Below are 21,003 nucleotides of genomic sequence, written 5' to 3'. Positions count from 1 at the left end.
TTATGCCAATGAGTTAAGGTTTTTGTTTTTTTACGTACATATCAGTACTTTCATTTTTTTGTGTATGTGTGTCGTTGAGTCGTAACTAAAAACGTCAACAAGTTCCTACCAGGAAACACAAAGTGTTGTTGTCTTGTCTCCCATTTTCAACCTGTCACACTTGCGTAATCGCACAAAATGCTTCTCTCGCTCCTTCTTTTCTGCTGCTTTTTTTCCCCAATCGTTCCATAGTGTTTCTCTAATTGGTCTTCAGCTTCCACCCACCAGCTGTCAGGAGGGGGGCTGCATCGCGCCAATACAAGCTAGCTAGCCAATTAGCGTCCGAGCGGCCGGGCCCCTCCGTACCCCCCTTCGACAGCTGGCACTTCCCCGGAGAGCCCCTCGGCACCCACCCGGGCCAGCGCGGGTCAAACGCCAGGGCGGCTCCCCTGCCGTCCTCCGTCCGCCTTCCCCTTAATGGAGCCGACAAACAGGAACACGGCGGAGGCTCGAGGGGGCTCGGGGGGGAAGGAAGAAGCGGGAGGCGGGGTTGCAGGTCCGACACAAACAACAAAAGTGTGAGCGGCGACTAATGAAGAGCATTAAACGTCAGGCACGGCCGAGGACGCCCGAAACGAGAGGTGGCGCTAAAGAGGCCCCGGGAATATTATGTAAGCTATGTTTTTTTCTCTGGAAGACATGACTAGCATCGTCTTTAGGGGGCACTCTTATATAAGTATCCATCAAAGACACCAACAAGCACAGTGGCATCTTGATTCGCAAGTTGAATTAGGCTCGTTCATTGGGCTCATTGAGAACTTGCGGACTCTTTGATGTTTGGAAAAACACATTAGGTCTGTTGAGTATTTTAAAGTGTCTTTGACGAATACAAAATGTACCTTAGTTCTTTGAATACTAAAATACATAGTTGAAGACCGCAAATGCTCTTTGATATTACAATATTCATTAGGTTCATTGAGGACTCGATGCTTTCAAAACCACGTTAGGTCTCAGCATTTTTGATCATTACAAACCGGGCCATAGTTGAACACTGAAACTTGTCGTTGATGTTAAAAAAAAGAAGAAGCTTACTTTTGTTTCTTTGACGCCTATGTTGGATTTTATTGACGTTATTAAACAGTCTTCAATGTTTAGAAAAAGCACAATAGGTTCAATGGGGGCTCTGGGTTCTCTTTGATGTTTTTTGAGAATTGGATTAAAAATGTTATGTTGAACGCTCCAAGTCAGTTTGTATGGTTACAAAATGTGTGTTAGATTTGAATTGCCTTGGATGTTTTTGAAATCAACATCTTTGGGTTGTTGATAAAAGATGAAAAAGTCTGCTTATGCTTATGAAAATACAGGTTTAGTCCAAGACTCAAAATTGTCTTGTTGAAGAGTCAAAATTATTTTTGGAATGGTTTGGTTCACTGAAGACTCAATTTTCATTGGGGTTTCTGAAAAAAAATAAATAAATTGATTTGTTGAAGACAAACTTGTCTTTGATGTTTAATAAAATAAGCCTTCAGTTTTTTTTAACATGTTTATAATAACACCTATTTGGATTACGAGAGTAAAAGTTATTTTTGATGTTGACATAAACATCCAATAGGATAAATAAAAAGTTTTTCTTTGATGTTTTTTTATTTACAAAAATATTTATTCTAGATTAGTTGAAGTTGCTAACTTGTCTTTAACTCTTTGACTGCCAGACGTTTTCAGAAAAGGGATGCCGTGGGTGCCAGCCGATTTAAGCATTTTTGACTGATCTTTCAAGGGCCACAGAAAAAGATGTGTTTGGACTATGGAAACACACATACTACCAAATGAAAGATTGGACTCTCATCTTTCATCAGAAAAAAAAAGTTTGTTTCTATCTTATTCCGTTTTTCAGTAATCAACAATAGAAAATGGTTAGTTTCACCTCTGTTTTGAAAAAAAACGTCTTTTAAGGTCTTTGGCACTCCTCCATAGGATTTTACTAAACGTTATTTAACGTTTTTGGCAGTCAAAGAGTTAATAAAAATGTTGTTGTTTTTTAACTAAATGGGCTTTGATGTTTACAAAAATTGACATGAAGTTTAGGACTCTTGTCCTAAAAACTGTTACAGTCTTTTATGAGGACTTAAGTCTTCTTACTATAAAATGTATCCCAAAGTCTCCAAATTGACTTTAATCTTTACAAAATACGGACCACTCCAAAAATGACAACCACCCTTTGTTGTAAATCGGAGCTAAACGGTATAATTAACACCAAATTGAACAAAAGTGAATTCGAGTACACACACGAGGTTCTCATTGCGAGTTGAGAGCGTTTGGATTTGTTTCACATGAGGCGGTCGACATCAGGCAGGACGTAGGAAGCCGTTCCAAGTCCGGAGAGAGCAAGGAAATTCCTGCAGGTGGAATCCCAGCCAATTACGTCGGTTCAACAAAAACGCAATAAGGATATTAGACTTCAAAGCCGTCGACACAATCACATTTTAGATGCCCCCGCGGAGCCCCGGCCTCGGCCTCGCCTCGTAATGCGTCATCATTAACATTTCAATGAGGTTTGCGTGCTCGTCTTCTTATTCGCTTGGAAGACTGGCTCGCTTCCAATATGTTTCTCCAAAGACTTGGCCAAATGAGTTCCAAAATGATCTCAGTTACTTTCCCTTGGAACTCAAAATTAGCATCAAACTTTGCCGTTATGATTCACCTCTGCTGTGCAGTGTGGTTACAGAAAAAAAAAAACATTGCGCAGCTTTCTATGATAACCGATTTCGATTGGGGCTCATTTGGGCACATTTTTTTTTTGTCAGAGTTGATCAAAACGCTAGATTTATTCCAAAAAGATCTGGTGTGGGTTCTGGAGACATTTTTGTGCATCCACAAGTTTGTGTGATCAGTGAAACTAGCAAAAAAAAAATAGCTATGAAGTTTACAAAAAATGTCTCCCAAGGCTAATTTGTCTTTGACAAAAACAAAATTTAAATTTGATCAAGATTTTAACCTGTTTTTAATGCAAACAAAACAAAACAAAAAAAAAAAACTGTGCATTTGATTTATTGAAGACTCCAAATTTATTACGAAGACACTTATTGGGCTTTGTCTTTAATGTTTGGTGTGTTCAAGTGTCTAGAATGTCTTCTCTGTCGATGAAAAAAAAAACTGCTTACAAAAATTATACACGTTAAAACTCTTTGACTGCCAGACGTTTTCAGAAAAGGGATGCCGTGGGTGCCAGCCGATTTAAGCATTTTGACTGATCTTTCAAGGTCCACAGAAAATGTTGTGTTTGGACTATGGGAACACACATACTACCAAATAAAAGATTGGACTCTCATCTTTCATCAGAAAAAAAGAGTTTGTTTCTACCTTATTCCGTTTTTCAGTAATCAACAATAGAAAATGGTTAGTTTCACCTATGTTTTGAAACAAACGTCTTTTAACGTCTTTGGCACTCCTCCCTAGGATTTTACTAAACGTTATTTAACGTTTTTGGCAGTCAAAGAGTTAAGACTCAATGGATTACGAAAAAATGGATGTATGGTTAGTTGAAGAATCGTAATTGTTTCCAAAAAGGTTCATAAAAGGCTGACTTGTTTCTGATATTTATGGTAGCGTATGTTAAGCTCATTGAGGATTCTTCAGTGTCTCAGAAAAACGTATAATCCGTATTTTCAGTTCTTAAGACACAAACTTGTCTTTGATGCTTTGTGAATAAAAATGTCTGTTTACAAAATATAGTTATCGTTTCTTTAAGACTTAAAATTGTTTACGAAAAACACGTGCGTTCAATTTGTTGTATGGGAACGAAACTGAAGTCTCAGCATTGTTGACAGAAACACATTTTCGTTTACGTTTACAATAATATAAGTTTATGTGACATACATTGGTCTTCACTACAAAATAATCCACCTTCAATGACTACATTAAGGAGGGGGTTAAAAAAAAGTGACTTGTGGGCGGCTGACTTAGCTGACTGCTGCATTACACACAAAAATAAAAGTCAATTGAAAAAATTCCGTGTGATCTCGACTGTCACTTTTGCTCAGTGACTTTTAATTAGGACCGTTGAGGCTTTTTCACGCAAGAAGCAAGTATCGACGCTTTGGAATCCAAAGAGGCCGGGATGTGTAAAGTATCAAATATGAATAGACGTACGGAACGAGTCGATGCGTTTGCGCTAACGAGAGGATTGAGCCCTGAGAGGGAAGATTTGGAGCTTTCATCTGGGAAGACGAAGGACGCCGTGTTTGCGCAAAATATTTTATAAATGAAAGCTCATTCTGTCGTTAAAATAATAATACATCACATGCAGTAGCGGATTTCCATTTTAAGATTTACATTTATGTTGGAAAAGCACTACAGTGACAAATTTTCTCCCCCAAATGGATTTTATTCTCAGAATATATGTGAATTCCTGTCCAAAGAAATAATCGTTACAAAAAAAAATAATAATAAATTTAAAAAATTCCGACTCTGACTATTCTTGTAAAAGTCAAACTTATTTTCTTGAGGGGATCATACTTTTTAAAATAATAATTTATTCATTTTTTTGCCCTCTAATATTTTTTTTAGCAAAATCTATGACTTAATCCACATAAAAAAAAAAAAAAACATTTATTAAAGTATTTTTAACTCCTGTACTATTTTTTCCTTAAAAAAAAAAATGAATAGGTTATTTGTAAAAGATGAACTTTGAAGTTTGAGAGATAAAATGAACCCCTTGGAAATGATGAAATTGGTCACTTTTTTTCTTTTCAGGTACGGCTTCTAAAGACTTTTTGCCACAATGGATGTCTTTTATTTTAGTATTCCTTCCCTCTCTTCCAAACTAGTTCCAAAGTTCAACTTGATGTTGATATGCCAAGAACATTTTCCGTACAACTCCGACAACAAAACAGCTCGACAACCGGGTGTTAGGCTTTGCATAAGAAGCGGGATATTTCCAGTCGGCGGAAACGAGCTGAGCAAGCGTTCACAAGCGCTATGCAAATCAGCGATCGCTGAATTCCTCGCTTGGTTAATTAAGTCCGCCAGTAGAAACACAAGCATATGGTTACCTGAAATAGTTGCCTGTTCTCCAGGTTTCCCTTCACACCTGGGGGAAAACGCGGAGTTTGGGAACGGGAGAAGTTAAAGTCTCTAAGACACGACAGATAAAACATGCACACTACATAGATAGCGACATATAATGATGCTGTCTAATTGTTATATTTAATAAGATATAATTATGATTAATAATTCAAGCTTTCCTGTAAGGCCATGACAACCAGCATGTTGAAAAAACGACAACTTATTTTCCTTTACAGCATACATTTACACAAAAGTTGGTGTAATGCAAATTTGCATGACATGCATTGACATCAGATAATGCATTTGCCTTGGTGAAGCAATATGTGGCTCATTATTCTAAAGCCTCGTGATATTATTCGAGCGGACTGTTTTTGGGATTGACTTCCAGCGCGAGAAGCTTTTACTGTACATGTTATTCCTGTGAAGAAGAACAAGCTGCTGGTGCCTTCAAGATGTGTTTATTTATTCATCTGGAATCAACCGCAGGCAAAATGGCTGCCGGCGTTTACTTTAGTCAGCAAACTTTTTTTTTTTTTTTCCCCTTTCTTTCTGTGGTACCAGCATGATGAATCCAAACCGCCCTGTCAGCGCTTTCCTACCAGCTACACCGAAGAACTTGTGTGTGTCTGCAGTTTAAAATGGACTTCACACACAAACATACACATCTTCTGTTACTTGCTAATAAATGAACAAGTAGTTCTGACAAATAAGACAAATAGAAGCTTAAGAGACTCGGCATGCTAACACGAAACCAACAGTCTGAAATGATGATTGACAGACGAGTAAAAAAGAATAATACTCATTTTTGATGTACGTATCGTTGGAATGCAATGCAATTATACGCGGTTTGGGTATTTGTCAGGGTTCGTAAGACGGTTGCAGACAATTTTCACTTGTCACAGTTTTTCTAAATGAATTCTGTTTTGGTGTACACATTTGTGCCTTCTCAAGAAAATGAGTATGTCCAGAAATGCTATGTTGAAAATGCCTTGCTCTGTTAAAAAAAAAAAATACTTGGTAAAATCTTGAAGCTACTTCAAATTTCATAAGGAAGGGGGTGGGGGGGGGGGGGGTTGAATAATTTTGTCCTCAACTGTATATAGATTCTGCTCTTTTCTAACACACCCAATTACTGAATGTACACTACAATTTACGCAGCGATGCCACCTGCTGGCTGAAGGACATAAATGACCCAAAAAAAAAAAACACAGTCACACACTCACACACTCATTGCTCATCAGGAAATCAAAATACATTAAGTCGTGAATATTTCAAAGAATCCAAACAAGTGAGGACAAAATCAAGTATTCTAATTGGAGCTTCTATTATTACGACCGACCGTCTTATTATTTTTTTTAGCTGAGAGCCAAATTCAATTATGCATGTGAATCTTTATTTATCAAGACATTCATTTTGTGCTCCGCCAGGTTTCATCCTCTTTTCTTTTTTTTCGTTGTTTACCTCCGAGGCGGCTGATTAATTGTCGCATAATGCCGGCTCGCCTCGTTAAAAATGTCTACCAAGTTTGTGCGAAACTTCTGCAGCGGAGACAAAACTTTTAAGATGAGATGGAAGCGACTGTAATGATCATAATGACAATAATAATAATTAAAGCTGCGAGCACACCTCATTCATTGGCGGACACAAAAACCCTGCGAACGACTTTCAATCAAACGTGTCGAGAAGGACTCGCCATCCGCGTCTAATTATCCGACGTATCGGGCGTCGGTAACGACTGATCGCTTTGCTGGCGTTTCAATCAGCTCCTCCTCCCTCCGAGGACGCGTCTGAAGATGCCATAAAAACAGGAAATATGCCCGACGCATCCTGGGATACTTTATTAAGAGCTGGGTAACAGCGAAGCCGTTAAAGCGTTGATAAACAGCACGTAAGCAGAGGGTGCGCGTTGTATATCGCAAAACAGCATCCAGCCCAGGTAACGTCAAATAAGACTAACCGAACCTGATTGCAATCCTCAACTCGAGCGCCTCAAAACTAGAGCCCAACAAGTCATTGATTGCAAATTGCAATGTAGTGGAATGCAATTTTCAAATCGCAAAAGCTGCATGATACAATATGTATGCATTGTACAGTAAATCTGATGTGCTTGATTGTGTTTGGCAAAGGAACTTGGGTAAAAAAAAGAAAAAGAAAAAAGAAATTCTTGCAACAGGGTGAGCATGGGAAAAGAAAAACAGGGTTTGTGCAGGTACCAGCAAATCTAATTTAATGCCATTTTTTAATGCATCTTAAAACTAATGTCCTAAATGTGCAATAAAAGATTATTTTCAAATTTTTCATACTACTTAACATCAACATGGACAAATATGGTTACCAAATATAAATGTTAGTTGTATCTTTCGGTATATTGATTCGGTCATTTTATACCAAGTCATTGATCAAGGTACTTGAAGTTAAAAAGATATAGTAAACAGTTCAAAGGAGTGTGAAACACTTAGTCATAGATTTGTGTTCAGGTCATTTTTCTGCCACTCGCTGGCATTAGTGTTTCATGCTGGCCGTTGGTGACAGGAACAGTACGTTTTTTCTTTGTAAATTCAGCGCAGTTGTATTGTATACGTCGATTGTATTTAAATGTTCAATGCCTCTAGACATGACATTTAATGCCTAACAATGCCATGTAAGGTCATCATTTGAGCAAAATCCATTTTCTGACTTTTAAATGACCCGTGGAAACATTGAACCAATTACATGTAACGAGATTACATCATTTGATTTTGAAATGTAGATAACTGACAATCATTGCCTAGTTGTATAGTTAGTGCAGTGCTTTTTCCATTATTTTGTTGACATTCTGAAAAGGTTTTTGAACATAAATTGGGACATTTATTTATCTGGATTGTCCTGTTGATAATTGCATTCCGAATTATGAAAAGTAATAAAAAATAATCAAAAGTAATTAGTTATATTACTTTGAGAAAGTAATTGAAATAGATGTTGTTATAAATGTTTCAACATGGTCACTTTTAACTCATTCCTTTTACCACAGAAGTCCGTGACACAGAAACCACTCGATTGCTATTAAAGTAGAAAAGTGTGAGTAAGCATTAAAAAGTCGTTTTTTGGTGTTTGCTTGGGAGTCAATTTGTCTACATTTTAGCGCAAGAGTGGGTCTAATCAGTTGGGCTGTCGCCTGAATAGCCTCATATTCACAAGAGAATGTTCTTCACTGTATGAGGTCACAAAATCAACTCTAATATTTTCTTATGAATTGCCATTCGTGGCTGCTCATATCGTTTTTTATTACATTACAAACCTTCAATATTATTCACGCCTTAATAGAATTCATAGAAACACCAGTGAGTGTGTAACATGTTCAGTTCTTTCTCACAGCAGTTTTATTTAAAAGGATTTACAACACAAACTGCAACCATTTAATTTAAATGGTTGCAGTTTGAACATAAAAACTGTGTATAAAAAACAAACAACCGACTTTTTTTTTTTCATGCAACTTTTTAAGGGATGAACAAAGAACACAAGACGGATTGTGCCATTTTCGAGAGGGGACAACAAACGAGATCAAACAACATGCCGATCTTTGTAGCTTCCTCACAAAATAAAAGTGTTAAGCCCTCATTGTGCCGCTCATAACATTGCATTGCGGCAACTTGAAAAGATCCATTTGTGTCCTGTTAGTGGTTTGTACAAAAATACTGACTGACGGTTGATTGATGTTTTCATTTGGCGTATTTTGACCCAAACTGCTGGTGATTTCTTACCTAATGTGGCATGAACTTTCGGTGTCACGCTAAACTGTGTGTGTGTGATGGACCTGTCGTGTGGTGTCTAAACGAGGCCCACCGTTGCCGCCGCCGTCGTCGCCGTCATTGTTGTTGGGACCAGCGGTGGTGTGGTCGCCACCACGTTGGCACCTCCTTTCCCTCTGTGGCGCTGGCCGCCGCGCCGCCGTCCTCCGCCTCCTGATTTGAGCTGGGGACATTACGAGAAACACACGCATGACGCCATGCAGGGTTCCAAGTCAACAAATTCAGAATGATAAATTTGGAGAACTCGTTAAATTTAACAGCCAAATCATCGCAATTTCAGCCGAGTAAGCCGTGGATGCAGAGTGCAGTTCGGGGTGAACGCCCACACGGATTTTCAACCTCGTAGCGCCGCCTTCTTTCCCCTTGGTTGTTAAACTATTGCCCTGGCGGCTTTGTGTGCCATCTTATGACATCACGCTTACAGTATTGTTTGAACACTTTATTGAATAATGAAAATTAAAAACGGACCCAAATACCAACCTCCTAAACTACTAGGGACATGTAGTATTGCACTTCGGCCTCTTCCGTCAAACCGTTTAGTTAGCTCCGCCCCGGCGGACTGAGGGTTGAGTGTTTGTAGTTTTAGATGCTCCAAAATGTGTAAAAAAAAAAAAAAAAATAAATGTTACGTCACAAGACGGCGCATCATTAAATTGCTAATTGTGTCAGAAAAAAAAATATCATGTAAACCATTTTGAAAAAGCCATGTGGGCGGAGTCAAACGTTTAAGTCCACCCCATCTGCATCCACTGCTACTCGTTCCAGCCTCAGCGTAATCAGATTTCTGCAGTGCTCCATGAAAGTAGACTGATTACCGTATGTTTGTTTTCTCAAAATAAGACATTTGCAACCATCTTCTTTTATTAACAGTAAGTGTATTTGCTGATTTTCTGACGGTTGTCACGGACCAACCTCGTCACTGATTCATAATTTATATTTCTGAAAGAATTTATAGTTCTGAAAGAATTTATAGTTCTGAAATAATGCCCTGTTTTTTTTAACAGGATGGAAATTAAAACTTATAATGCAAAAAAATTAATAAATCTTTAAATATATTTAGCCCTAGTTCCAACCAATTTGAAATTTCAAAAAGACCTTAAGTAACAGACTTTGCAGTAAAATGTACAAATGTGCTAATTCTCTGTTAGAGGTGGGGCAGGGGGTGTACACAAATCATAATAAATCAATAATTTCATTAAACTAGGGAAGCAACTTTCGAATATTTTTAGAATGGTGTGTTGAAAAGATGATCCCGTAAAAATAGATTTTGCATTACTGCATGTGAAGTTATCTTTGTCCACTTGGGGTCACCACACTCACATTGTACACAAATTCCACAGCAGCTCCTCCTTTTTGAATACATGCATGCACACAATGTATGACTCATAATTAATATGGTCTGTCCTTACGCCAGTTGTTTATTTTATAACTGCCATCTTGCACAACAGAAATAAAAAATTATTAAAAATAATCCAGAATAGGAAAAAAGTCCCTATGTGCTGTATAATTACCATCATCGCTCTTCTCACCTGTTAATGCTTAATGTCAAATGGAAAAGCTTAAAAAAAAGCCCAAAAGTTGATGGATAGAATCCTCTCGCCACTTGCTCTTCATTACCGCCACCCAGTGGCGTGCACAGACATTTTTGGGGGCAAGTGCTTCGGGGGGGAAAAAAGGGCGCTTTTTATGGAATACCTTATTGATAATACTGAGATGTCACAAATCAAGATGGCGGTCAATTTGCTGAACGAAATCTATCTGTTCATTGAAAAGCACTGGACTTTAGATCGTTGTAATTTGATTTGTGAGGATTATTTTTGATTTAAAAATGTGACAGAGAGAGCGAGAGAGAGAGAGAGAGAGAGAGAGTGGACGCGGCACACATCGATCGGGGCTTTTTTCTTAAAGATTGTGTCAAGCTTGACCTGTCACTTGTCCTCAGTAAACTGTTAACTGAAAAAAAAAAAAATAAATAAACACTTTCCAAGGGGCACTTTTTTGAGGGAGGGCCGAGGGGCAAGGGTGTCAGCACCACTAGGGGTCTGCCCGTACACGCCAGTGCCGCCACCGTCACGTGACGAACTAGTCCAAGAAAGAGTGTGTGCTTACCGGAAGCGACGCAGCGTTGGAAGTGGGCGGGTGCGTTTCCTCCGTGCCATCTTTGTACATTTTCTTGCTGGCCAGCATCTTGGCCTGCTGCGCTTTGGCCGCCTGCGTGTTGACCGACTGCAGGAGCTGAAAGCAGATTTTTAGAGTCCGTGTTACGCGACCACCGTCACGCGGCGGCGCCGAGACGGCTGACCTTGGTGATGGTGCCCACGGCTTTGGTGCGGCCTTCCCGGAACACCAGTTTCTGGTCGCAGTGCAAGTACTCGGGCGTCTTGATGAAGCGGAAGTGGACCGCAGCCTTGTCGCCGGTCCGCAGGCAGTCCTTGCTCATGGTCAGGATGGTCGCCGTCTGTCGGATGCTGCCGCAGTGGACTGACGGCAGGTAATGGAGAAACATTTTAGTTAGGGCTGTGCAATTCAGAACAATTCTATTACAATTACAAAATCAGCATAATTGTAAAATATTCATATATATTAATAGTCGTTAGAGTTGTTTAAATGTATACATTTGCAACCTTTTTATTTTATTTTAAAATAACAAATGTAATACATTTTGTTTCATCCAAAAGGAACTTCCATAATTATAGTGTTTTAAAAAAAAATGCTTACGTGTAAACTTTTTTTTTTGTACCAAAAAATAAATGATCGTCAAAATGTGAAATATGAAAAATATGAAGCCAAAATATAATTGATCTTTTTTTTTTTTTGCTGATCTGAAAAATGATCCGATCCCAACCGTGACATTTGTGATCCGTTGCACAACTAGCTGACGGTGATTCCGGAAGCGGTGGCAGGGAAAAGGCCGGCAGGTCCGAGAGACTGCGTGGGCACTCACCCATGGCCTGGTAACGCGGTGATATCGTGGTGGGGTGGTGCAGCACCAGGATCTCCGCTTCAAACTCCCAGGTGGCCTGCGGCATCAGCTTGGGGGCCACCATCACCATGCCTTTCCGTATCGACGAGCGCTTGATCTGATAACCGGGACGGTGACAGAGAAGCGGGACAACCCAACTGGAATTAGAAACTGATCAACACGCCACCCGGGCTCAAATGTTCTCCCTCTCACCTTCTTGAGTGCAAAGGATGCCGTCTGGCCGCCGCGCACCTCCTTGACAGGCATCCTCTTGCGGTGGATGGATTTGACGGCGATTGGGATGAATATGCCCAACGGGTCGGGACCCAGGAGGAGCGTGTCGTTCAGTCGGATCATGCCGCGTAACGTCGTGCCCGAAACCACCGTGCCCACGCCCTGCCAACAGACAAATCGGACAATATAGGCATGCACAAGAGAAATTAAAACAAAAATCTCCGCCGCACTCGCCATCATTAGATCGTTTCTCTCGCCAGCTAGTCACGCTAATGCTACCTAGAATCAATAGAAATCAACAGCATGTCGAGAAATAATCCACACTGTCAAAAAAAAAGTCCACAGCACACTCAGTCACATCATGAAATTAACACAATGGCTCCTCTCACCAGCTATTCATGATAATAATAATAATTATTATTATTATAATTATGCATCCGATTTATATAGCGCTTTTCTAGATAACCGCCACCTTGATCAAATAGAAACATACGACAACTATGAGGAAGCCTCCTGTGTGTTTGTTCCCACGCACCGGTACGGAATACGTGTCATCTATTTGGAACTCGGCGGGCTCGTCGTTGTTAAAGGCGGTCCTGGACGAGAGCAGGTTGAGGAACATCTTCAGGAGCTCCATGTTCTCGCCCGTCACGTTGGAGATCTGGAAGATCGGACACATCCTGGAAAGGCGGGAAGCTCACAATAACAAACAGACCTTGGCGATTCTTTGAAGTGTCGACAGAGACGTCGACGCACGAGCTCACCTTTCCGAGCTGAAGTTGGACGCCGTGACGATGACGTCGTCCTTGTTCTGGACCAACACGGGAATCTTTCTGCAGCCGGGAGACTTTAATAGCCGCTGGAGTAATTTCAGTGTTTCTGGATACAAACACACACAAGGAGTAAGTTAAAAAAATAAAATAATAAAATAGTATCAGAGATTAAAAATCTAAAATGTTGTGGTTTTTTTATGTATACTTTTTACATTTACTAGTTTGAATTGTTTCACTTATTTTTCAAACCTAACTATATGATTTAATTTATTTTCATTTTTAATCAGGGACACGATTGCATTTCTACTTAAAGCAGGGATGTGATTTGACCAAAGTGAAATTATCTGAAAATTAGCCGGGGGTCTGGGGGCCGCTGGCACCCAGCTAGGTCCAGGGTCCGTGTTTTTAAGTACTTTCAATGCACTCACATGACAAAGAAATAGACAAAACAACAGCATAAATTTTCAATGTATATTGAACTATCCCACATAAAATGGCAGTTTTAGTCAACTCAAAATCAGTCACATTCAAAAACATTGGACTGCCTTTGCTTTTAAAAACTATCACTGAGAATATCATCATATCTAACTAATGTGATTACTAAGTTAACACATAAATAATGTTGAAGAGTTCAAATTTCATGAACAAATAATTGTATCATGACCAAATGAAAAGTAACTCATATTAGAGCATACCACAAATGTCTTTGTTATAGCAGAAGATGTTATCTGTCGGAGTCATGTGCATACACAATGAACTACAAAAAAAAAAAGAAAAAAAAAAAAAAGAAAAATCTGATTTGTTTTTGGGGGGGGGGAAGCGGAATTCCGCGAATTAGCGGAAAAATCACATCCCTGTTAAAGCATTAATAATTACTTCTGTCTATAATTATTAATAAATAATGTTGCAACAATGTATCCTCATTGTTTAATCCTTTCTACACATGCAGCTCTTAAATTTCTGCTTAGTTTGTGATAACGATTTTTCGAAGAATATCTAAAAATGATATACTCTGTAGAATAAATTATGAGTTTGTCTTGTATTAAAGAGGGTCTTGACTTAATGGCTTTGGGAAAATGTGCGTCCTAGTGTGAGACGACATGATATCAATGAGGTGACACGAGCATAGCGTACCTTGCAGTATGTTGGCAGGGCACATGTCTATCTTGGTGACCACCACAAACACGGGCACGTTTAATGCCAGCGCCAGACCCAGGTGCTCTTTGGTCATGCCCACAATGCCGGCATTGCTGCCAACCTGAAAGAAAACGCACAACAACTTGAAATAGTTGCGCTGGGAAAACAGACAGAATTAGGGCTGAACGATTTCCAAATTATTTTATGAAAATAAAATATTAAATCTATATCTAAGTGTTTACATTAAAAATGTTTTGTGTTTTTTACTTTAATTTTTTTTTTTGGGGGGGGGGTGGCTTTGGGCGCACATTTGCAGCCTCACCATGAGCATGCAGAAGTCGGGCAGGTGTCCGGTCATGCCGAAAACTGTGGTCTTGAGGTACTTCTCATGACCCGCCAGATCGATGAAGGTGATCACCTTGGAGGACTTTTCGCAGATCTTGGTCCAGTCCAGGCTGGCGCCGTGGCTGTCGGGCTTGTTGACCACCTGTGGCAACGAGACGGGAGAGCACACTGACTTCCTGCCAGGTTACAAGAGCGCTTCCTGTCCCGTACGCACGCACGCACCTGGCCCTCGTGGTCGAAACCCAGGATGTCGTTGCCAACGCTGCTGGTCCTGCCGCTTTCCATCTCGTGCTTGTGCCTGAAGAGCTTCTGGCGCGCGAAGCCTCGGCCGTTGTCCAGCTCGCCGTGTGTCAGCACGCCCAGCAGCGTGCTTTTGCCGGCATCTACATTGCCCACCACCGCCACCCTGGACCCAGAAGACATGTTTAAAGAAAATTTAAAGCTGGGGCACCTTTATAAAATCAGTTGACAAACTTTATTTAGCAAAGGAATGCATTTTACAGAAATGGAAAAATTCCACCTGACAGGCAAACTGCTTATTTATTGAAATATGATCATTTTGTCTCTTTCTTATTGTGCGTCAAGAGACTGAGGATTACTGAACAAAATTCCGTTATCCAATGAACAATGACAGTTCTAATATAAAGGTAAAGTAAAGGTAAATTCCACTGATTGTCACACCCAACTAAGTGGGGGCAAAATTCATTCTCCGCATTTGACCCATCCCCTGAGGGAGCGGTGAGCAGCAATGATTGCGCTCGGGAATCACATGGTGATCTAACCCCCCAATTCCAACCCTTTTATACTGAGTGTCAAGCAGGGAGGCAATGGGTCCCATTTTTTATAGTCTTTGGTATGACCCGGCCGGGAATTGAACCCACAAACTCCCAGTCTCGGGGCGGACACTCTACCAAAAGGCCACTGAGTTGGCCGTAAACAAATGTATTTAACAGCTAAATCATGGCCTGAAACCCACCTGACTTCTAGGAAGTCCTGCTCGCCCACGCGGCGGCGGATGAGGAAGTCGCAGATCTTGCCGCCCACCTCCGTGCGCTCCCTCAGCGGGATGAGGTCGGCCTCCACCTGCTCGCACAGCGATTGCACCGTGGCCACAGACGCCTCCATGTCTCTGTCACTCAGGCCGTAGTCGCCGCCGTCTGGAAATCACCACGTGTAAAAAAATCAGCAATCGAGTCACATTTGAGCGAGTTCGACAATCTTACCCGAGTCCGTCCCGACAACAAAGATGGTCTCGCCACAGCCCTCGTCCAACCGCGCCCGTAGATGTCGCTGGAGCGCATCGTACTGCTCACCTGTCGGACTCACCAGGACCAGCTGAGTAAAGTAAAAACAAGGAAAATATGGATTAACTAAGCAGTTATATTGGCTACAAAAAAAGTGATTTCATGAGAGTCACCATGTAATGTTACAGAAGAAAACATTATTTGAGCGAAAGTTTTAAAGAGAAAGTTGCACTATTATGAAAATAAACCCATGATATTGCAGAATTGTTTTCAACTTGTAACACAACAAAAACATTTTTATTTGAATTAACTCACAATGGTATATTTTTCCATAATTTCAAGAGAATAACACAATTTATAACACAAAAATTACATTTAAAGAAAAAAAAATTCAGACATCTTCTGATGTTGACTCATGAAATCAAAATAAAAAGTGAAATAGTGAGTAACATTGAAATATTTTTTAGCACATAAAAAAATTGAAATTTAGTGTTACAGACATTGACGTTTAGACTTACAGCGGGTCACACTGGCCCCTCTTAATTAACTATCCTGTTATGATTGTGTCAACACAAAGAAGAAAAGAAGAAAAAAATAAGACCATAGATGTTAACCTAGTAGTCTGATTTTAAAAAATGCATTTTGTAAGTATGTAACCAATAAAATACATCAATTCAACCAGAGAATTAAAGAGCGAGTTTTCAAGTTTTTTTTTTAGATCATTTATTTGCGGAAGATTACACATTTATATATAAATACACCATACCCATTTAACAGATTTTTTTCTAAGATGGCATTCTTTCTGTTGTAGGCTTCTCTATTTTTTATGTATTTATTTATGTATTTAAATAATATTTTGGGGGGGTAATACTGTATCTCTGTGCAGCTGGTTTATATGTCATTTTTAGTTTCTAAAACAAAGAAAAAATAACAGTTAGGGTAACAATCTAAAAAATTATTGTTAAAAATATTTTTATAATGCTTTAAATTTTTAAGTTTAAATGCTCCACCAGATTTGTCTAATTTTACTTTATTAAACCTGAATTGGCTGACGTGGCCATACGTGCAGCTGTGTGTCGATGCAATGAATTATAAATTATACTACCTGTACATGATTCTTAATCGCCCAAGTTTACATTTTTAGTAGGTTCTTTGCGTGTACAAAAATACTGAGGGTCTCTCGAGTCCTGCATGAGGCGTTCCTCAAATTGGCAGGCGAGTGGACGTGTCACTTGTATCATGTTTCACTGCCAGCACGCAACTTTTGTGACGTGCATGTGCTGATATGCATTTCACAAATAAATGCGTTAAAGATATCAAGTAAGGCCTACCTTGTTGCTCCAATCCAAAACATCCGCGAACTCGCCGTCGGTGCCCTCGCCGTCCTCTAAGCTCTCTCCCCCGCATGCATCGTCGTCTGCGGCGAAGAACACCCGGTCCGGGGCGAACATACAAGCGGGCACAGTGCACTCAGCGGCGGCTACCGTTGCTGCTCCTGTCGCCACGGACGACGCCATATGTCTGTCACAAAAGAGCATGAGCAAGACAAAAGTTGAGAGAAGTCCACGGCTGTTATTAGCCTCGAGTTAGCTGAATACTGGGTCAAGTTCAGTTAAGGTTAGCCAGCGAGCTAATGTTACACACACACACATTCTTCAACAGGATTAAACACTTATTTAAATAAACTTTTAGTGTCATTGCACCTCAGCTGTCTAAGCACACCGCTTGATGTCCAAACAGTTGACGCATCGACTTTTAAGTAACTTTAAACTACTTTCTTAATGAATGGAGTCATACTACTAAAAAAAAAGTGCTAGCTACCTGTTTTAGCTTAACTTGTTGGTTGTTTATTAGTGTAAAGAAGAAGAGTGTGAGTTGGACCCTAAGGAACGCCTATGGTAAAAATCCGCACACACTATTGGTTGAAATATCTTTGGGTGACGCCTATTGCTGGACTTCAGCCAATGAGGTGTATTCGTTACTTGGCCAGTGAGAAATCATAGGGCGCGTGTTTTGTAGGCACTCGCCGGCGCGTTTGATAGAAGGTAAAAAATAAAATTAAAATCACAATACAGTATTAAAAAAATAATTGAACGGAGAAAAAAAAGTGAACGCCCACCGCAAAATACGCATACGCAATTGGACACAGTATCTTTGGGTTACGCCCACCATATTTGAGGTTTGGTCTCTACTCTCGCATGTCCGTGACGTCACAGCCCCGATGACCGATTTACAGGCGCATGCGCACCAAAAGGAGGCAAAATTAAAACTAAAAAAATTGTAATTAAAAAAAAAAAAAACTAATTAAAATATATTGAAAACTTTATATATTTTCAGGCTATAATTTATGATCGCTCATTGCCTAATATTGAATTGATTATTATTTTTATTTAGAGTGTCACTGTATTTCATTGATTTAAACCCAATGGTGTGTACACTGTCATCATTTTTTATTTTATTTTTACTTTTTCCAGGTAGAACGTTTTGTTGGCAGGGATTTTTTTTTACTACCTCCTCCTAGTCACTTCCTGGCCCCCACCTCTTTTCGCACCACCTGTGTTATATAAACCTCCGAACCAGCCATCGTGGGCTCTTTGTCACCCGAGGCACGACCTGCTCAAGAACCACTTAAGACAGCCAAGATGGTAAGTGGTGCACTAATTTTCATTCAGGGCATTTCTCATCTCTATTTTCTCCAACAATTCATCTTGATTTTTGAGTTAAAACAAATTGCTTTTTCATGACATGGGCTCCGGTTAAGATATTAAAATTCAATCTGCCAATAGTGACGCTAATCTCAATGTTTCTTTAATCGTGTGCATAATTTTTCATACACCTATTCAATTTATTCAAAGTGGACAATCTAAGTTGTTGAACAAATACGATTAATTGAAAGCTCAATGTAAACACTTCAGTAGATCGTGAATATATAAGATAATTAGTCTCCCTGCATACAGCTATCTTTGTGTAGCAAATGATAAACCAGCTTGATGGTGTATAGGGTATAGGGCATAGTATAGCAAATGGTATGTGTGGGTGCGGGCCAGGATGTGGAAGATAGCATGTGAGTTTTATTGATGACCAAAAAAGCTAAAATCCATCAATCTATATATTTTATAAGCATGGAAAGATACTATAAATAATGTACATATACATGTATATAAATATACAGTACATATAATTTATATAAATTGGTACGTGGAGTACAGATGGTTTATGGTGAGGTGTGTCTTTATGGTTTTATATGATGAGCACGTATGCGGTGTACAAACAGAAATTTCCTGTTTCCAAAGATTATTATGAGCTGACCTGGTTGATCATCAACACCGATGATAAGAACACCTCGCATAATCATTAGCCAAAAGTAGAGTTGTATTGTTTCACTGAACATCCATCCGTCTTTGTCCATCACAGAAAGTCAAGGACATGACCTTTAAGGAGGGGCAGGAGTTCAAGATCCGCATCAAGCCCAAAGATGACTGCGAGAGGTCAGTCCTCCACCAATCGACTCTCTCAAAACTGCTTTTTGTTATCTTGTTTTGAACGATAACAACATCTCAACATCTCTCAGGTTCTCCATCAATATTGGCCACGACTCAGAAAACATCGCACTGCACTTCAACCCGCGCTTTGACGACAGTGTCATCGTCTGCAACTCCATGTCGGGAGGTAGCTGGGGAGACGAGCACTGCGACGGAAACCTTTGCTTCTCCCGTGGAGAGGAGAGCAAGGTATGACAACTCGCACGTTCTTGAACTCACAAATTGCGTCAACACCTTTGACGAATAGACTAGCATGGTTCAAAGTTGGTCATGTCATGTGATTAATTACAATTTAAAAAATGTAATCGCCTGACGGGCCTAATTTAAAAAAAAAAAGAAAAAAATGGGCGTTTAATCGTAATTAATTGCATGATAATTTTATATTTGTTATAAATGTAAAATAAAAAAAAATAGGTTTTCATTAAAAAATTAAAGGAAAACGGAAAAGAATGTTAAACTAATAGAAATAGTTCACATGAATTTTTGACGTCTATAGTCGTCAATGGCAGTGAATGAGTTAAAATACGCAGAAAAAGTACAAAGTAGCTGCCTATTTATCAAATTCTGGAACCTCATGGTCATGTAACACTAAATATGAATAGATATGCACTTTAATCATCCCGTGAGGAAAATGAGATCTTTAAAGCTGCTGAATGCAGAAAATTGTATTTGGAATCGCTGCTGCCACCTGTGGCCGAAAAATGAAACTACACACTCCCTTATCTTCACGTACACAATACGCACATGATGTCACATCCGCAGATAGAAGGCGAGAAATTTGAACCCAAATCCAATCTGAAAACTTTTGGCCCGAGGCTTGCAGGAGTACAGATTGTGAACAGCCGAGGTGTGAATCTCCTAATTAGAAGATGTTTCAGTCATAAATGGTCAAATAAAAAGGCTATTGTAAAGTTATTTTGGGGCAAATTGTTACATAGAGCAGCTTTAATGACGTGTTCAGACTTCGATGCTAGCTCACCTGACATAGCATTCGCTAACATAAATCATGGTCCGCCCGTGGTTATAATTTCAGAAGCATAGCAGAAAATAATTTTTGCATTTGACTTTGAATGGGAAAAAAGTATCATCATTTTGAATCTAACTTAAAATCTCATCAAGAGTTTATGCTTTCAATGTACATTTTGACATCAGGAACTGTTTTTTTGTGGGGTTTTTCAAGGCATTGGGCTGGTGAACTGTGCTTGTAATGAAGACACTTTTCGGCGCAATTATAGCCGTTTTATTTGTCTTAATTGCCATTCCCAAGATGAAAGCTATTAGTGAACAAGGTCTTCTGTACTGCGACTACGCTAGGTCAACAGCTACAAAATCGCACGGCGCTTTATTGCACCATAAAAAAGCCTTTTAAAAAGATAGAAGGGTATCATTTCACATTTCAAAGTCCAGCGACGTCTTTTTTTCTCACTCTTCTAGTTCTACATCACTTTTAACCATGAGGAGTTTGTTATCAAGCTGCCCGACGGCTCCACGACGGTCTTCCCCAACCGGCTGGGTGACGTCAAGTACAAATACTTTGAGGTCTACGGGGACGCCAGGATCGTCGGCATTAAGATCAAGTAGTCGCTTGAGGAATGGTCGCTTCGACGGTGACAAACCTGGACGTGACCCCCCTCGTCATCCAGCCCGGCTCTCCTGGATAGCTTGCAGGGACATTTTTGACCTTGGAATGACAAGAAAATGCCTCAAGAGGGAGCCAGACAACTGCCTGGCACAATCATGGCTCAACGGGTTTGCAAATAAATACAATTAAAAATGGGCAATGTCTTGATTTTCTGTTTACACACACACTTCGTTGGTCAAGCTCTATTGCAGCATAGTTAACGTTTCAGAAGACAGCAAAAATAAAAAGGAAAATTGTAAATAGTGAGAAATTTTGCTGCATGCTTTGAATGGAGAAAGACTTGCAAATGTTAT

At 39.8% G+C, this 21,003-nt stretch overlaps 2 protein-coding genes across 3 annotated transcripts; one reads left to right on the top strand and one right to left on the bottom strand.

Moving 5' to 3' along the window:
* Window positions 1-8,379: 8,379 nt before the first annotated feature.
* On the bottom strand, window positions 8,380-17,396 carry LOC144055705 (GTP-binding protein 1-like). 2 transcript variants are annotated; one of them, XM_077571933.1, is made up of 14 exons: window positions 17,348-17,396; window positions 16,858-17,047; window positions 15,506-15,617; window positions 15,259-15,439; window positions 14,505-14,688; window positions 14,260-14,424; window positions 13,935-14,058; window positions 12,792-12,906; window positions 12,563-12,707; window positions 12,007-12,189; window positions 11,776-11,911; window positions 11,134-11,312; window positions 10,941-11,066; window positions 8,380-8,994 (listed from the first exon to the last, which is right to left on the bottom strand). In XM_077571933.1, the coding sequence occupies exons 2-14, from the start codon at window positions 17,041-17,043 to the stop codon at window positions 8,851-8,853; spliced, it is 1,980 nt and encodes a 659-aa protein (XP_077428059.1). In that variant the 5' UTR covers window positions 17,044-17,047; window positions 17,348-17,396; the 3' UTR covers window positions 8,380-8,850. The 2 variants fall into 2 exon arrangements, with proteins under 2 accessions (XP_077428059.1, XP_077428058.1); XM_077571932.1 differs by having other exon boundaries at window positions 17,230-17,372.
* Window positions 17,397-18,026: 630 nt separating this feature from the next.
* On the top strand, window positions 18,027-20,847 carry lgals2b (lectin, galactoside-binding, soluble, 2b). Its single transcript, XM_077571184.1, has 4 exons — window positions 18,027-18,171; window positions 18,941-19,014; window positions 19,098-19,257; window positions 20,503-20,847. Exons 1-4 carry the CDS (start codon window positions 18,169-18,171, stop codon window positions 20,647-20,649), a joined length of 384 nt encoding a protein of 127 aa, XP_077427310.1. The 5' UTR covers window positions 18,027-18,168; the 3' UTR covers window positions 20,650-20,847.
* Window positions 20,848-21,003: the final 156 nt, after the last annotated feature.

This window comes from Vanacampus margaritifer, chromosome 7 (assembly GCF_051991255.1).
Source record: "Vanacampus margaritifer isolate UIUO_Vmar chromosome 7, RoL_Vmar_1.0, whole genome shotgun sequence".
Classification (NCBI taxonomy): Eukaryota; Metazoa; Chordata; class Actinopteri; order Syngnathiformes; family Syngnathidae; genus Vanacampus; species Vanacampus margaritifer.
This window is presented reverse-complemented; position numbering and strand designations above follow the sequence as displayed.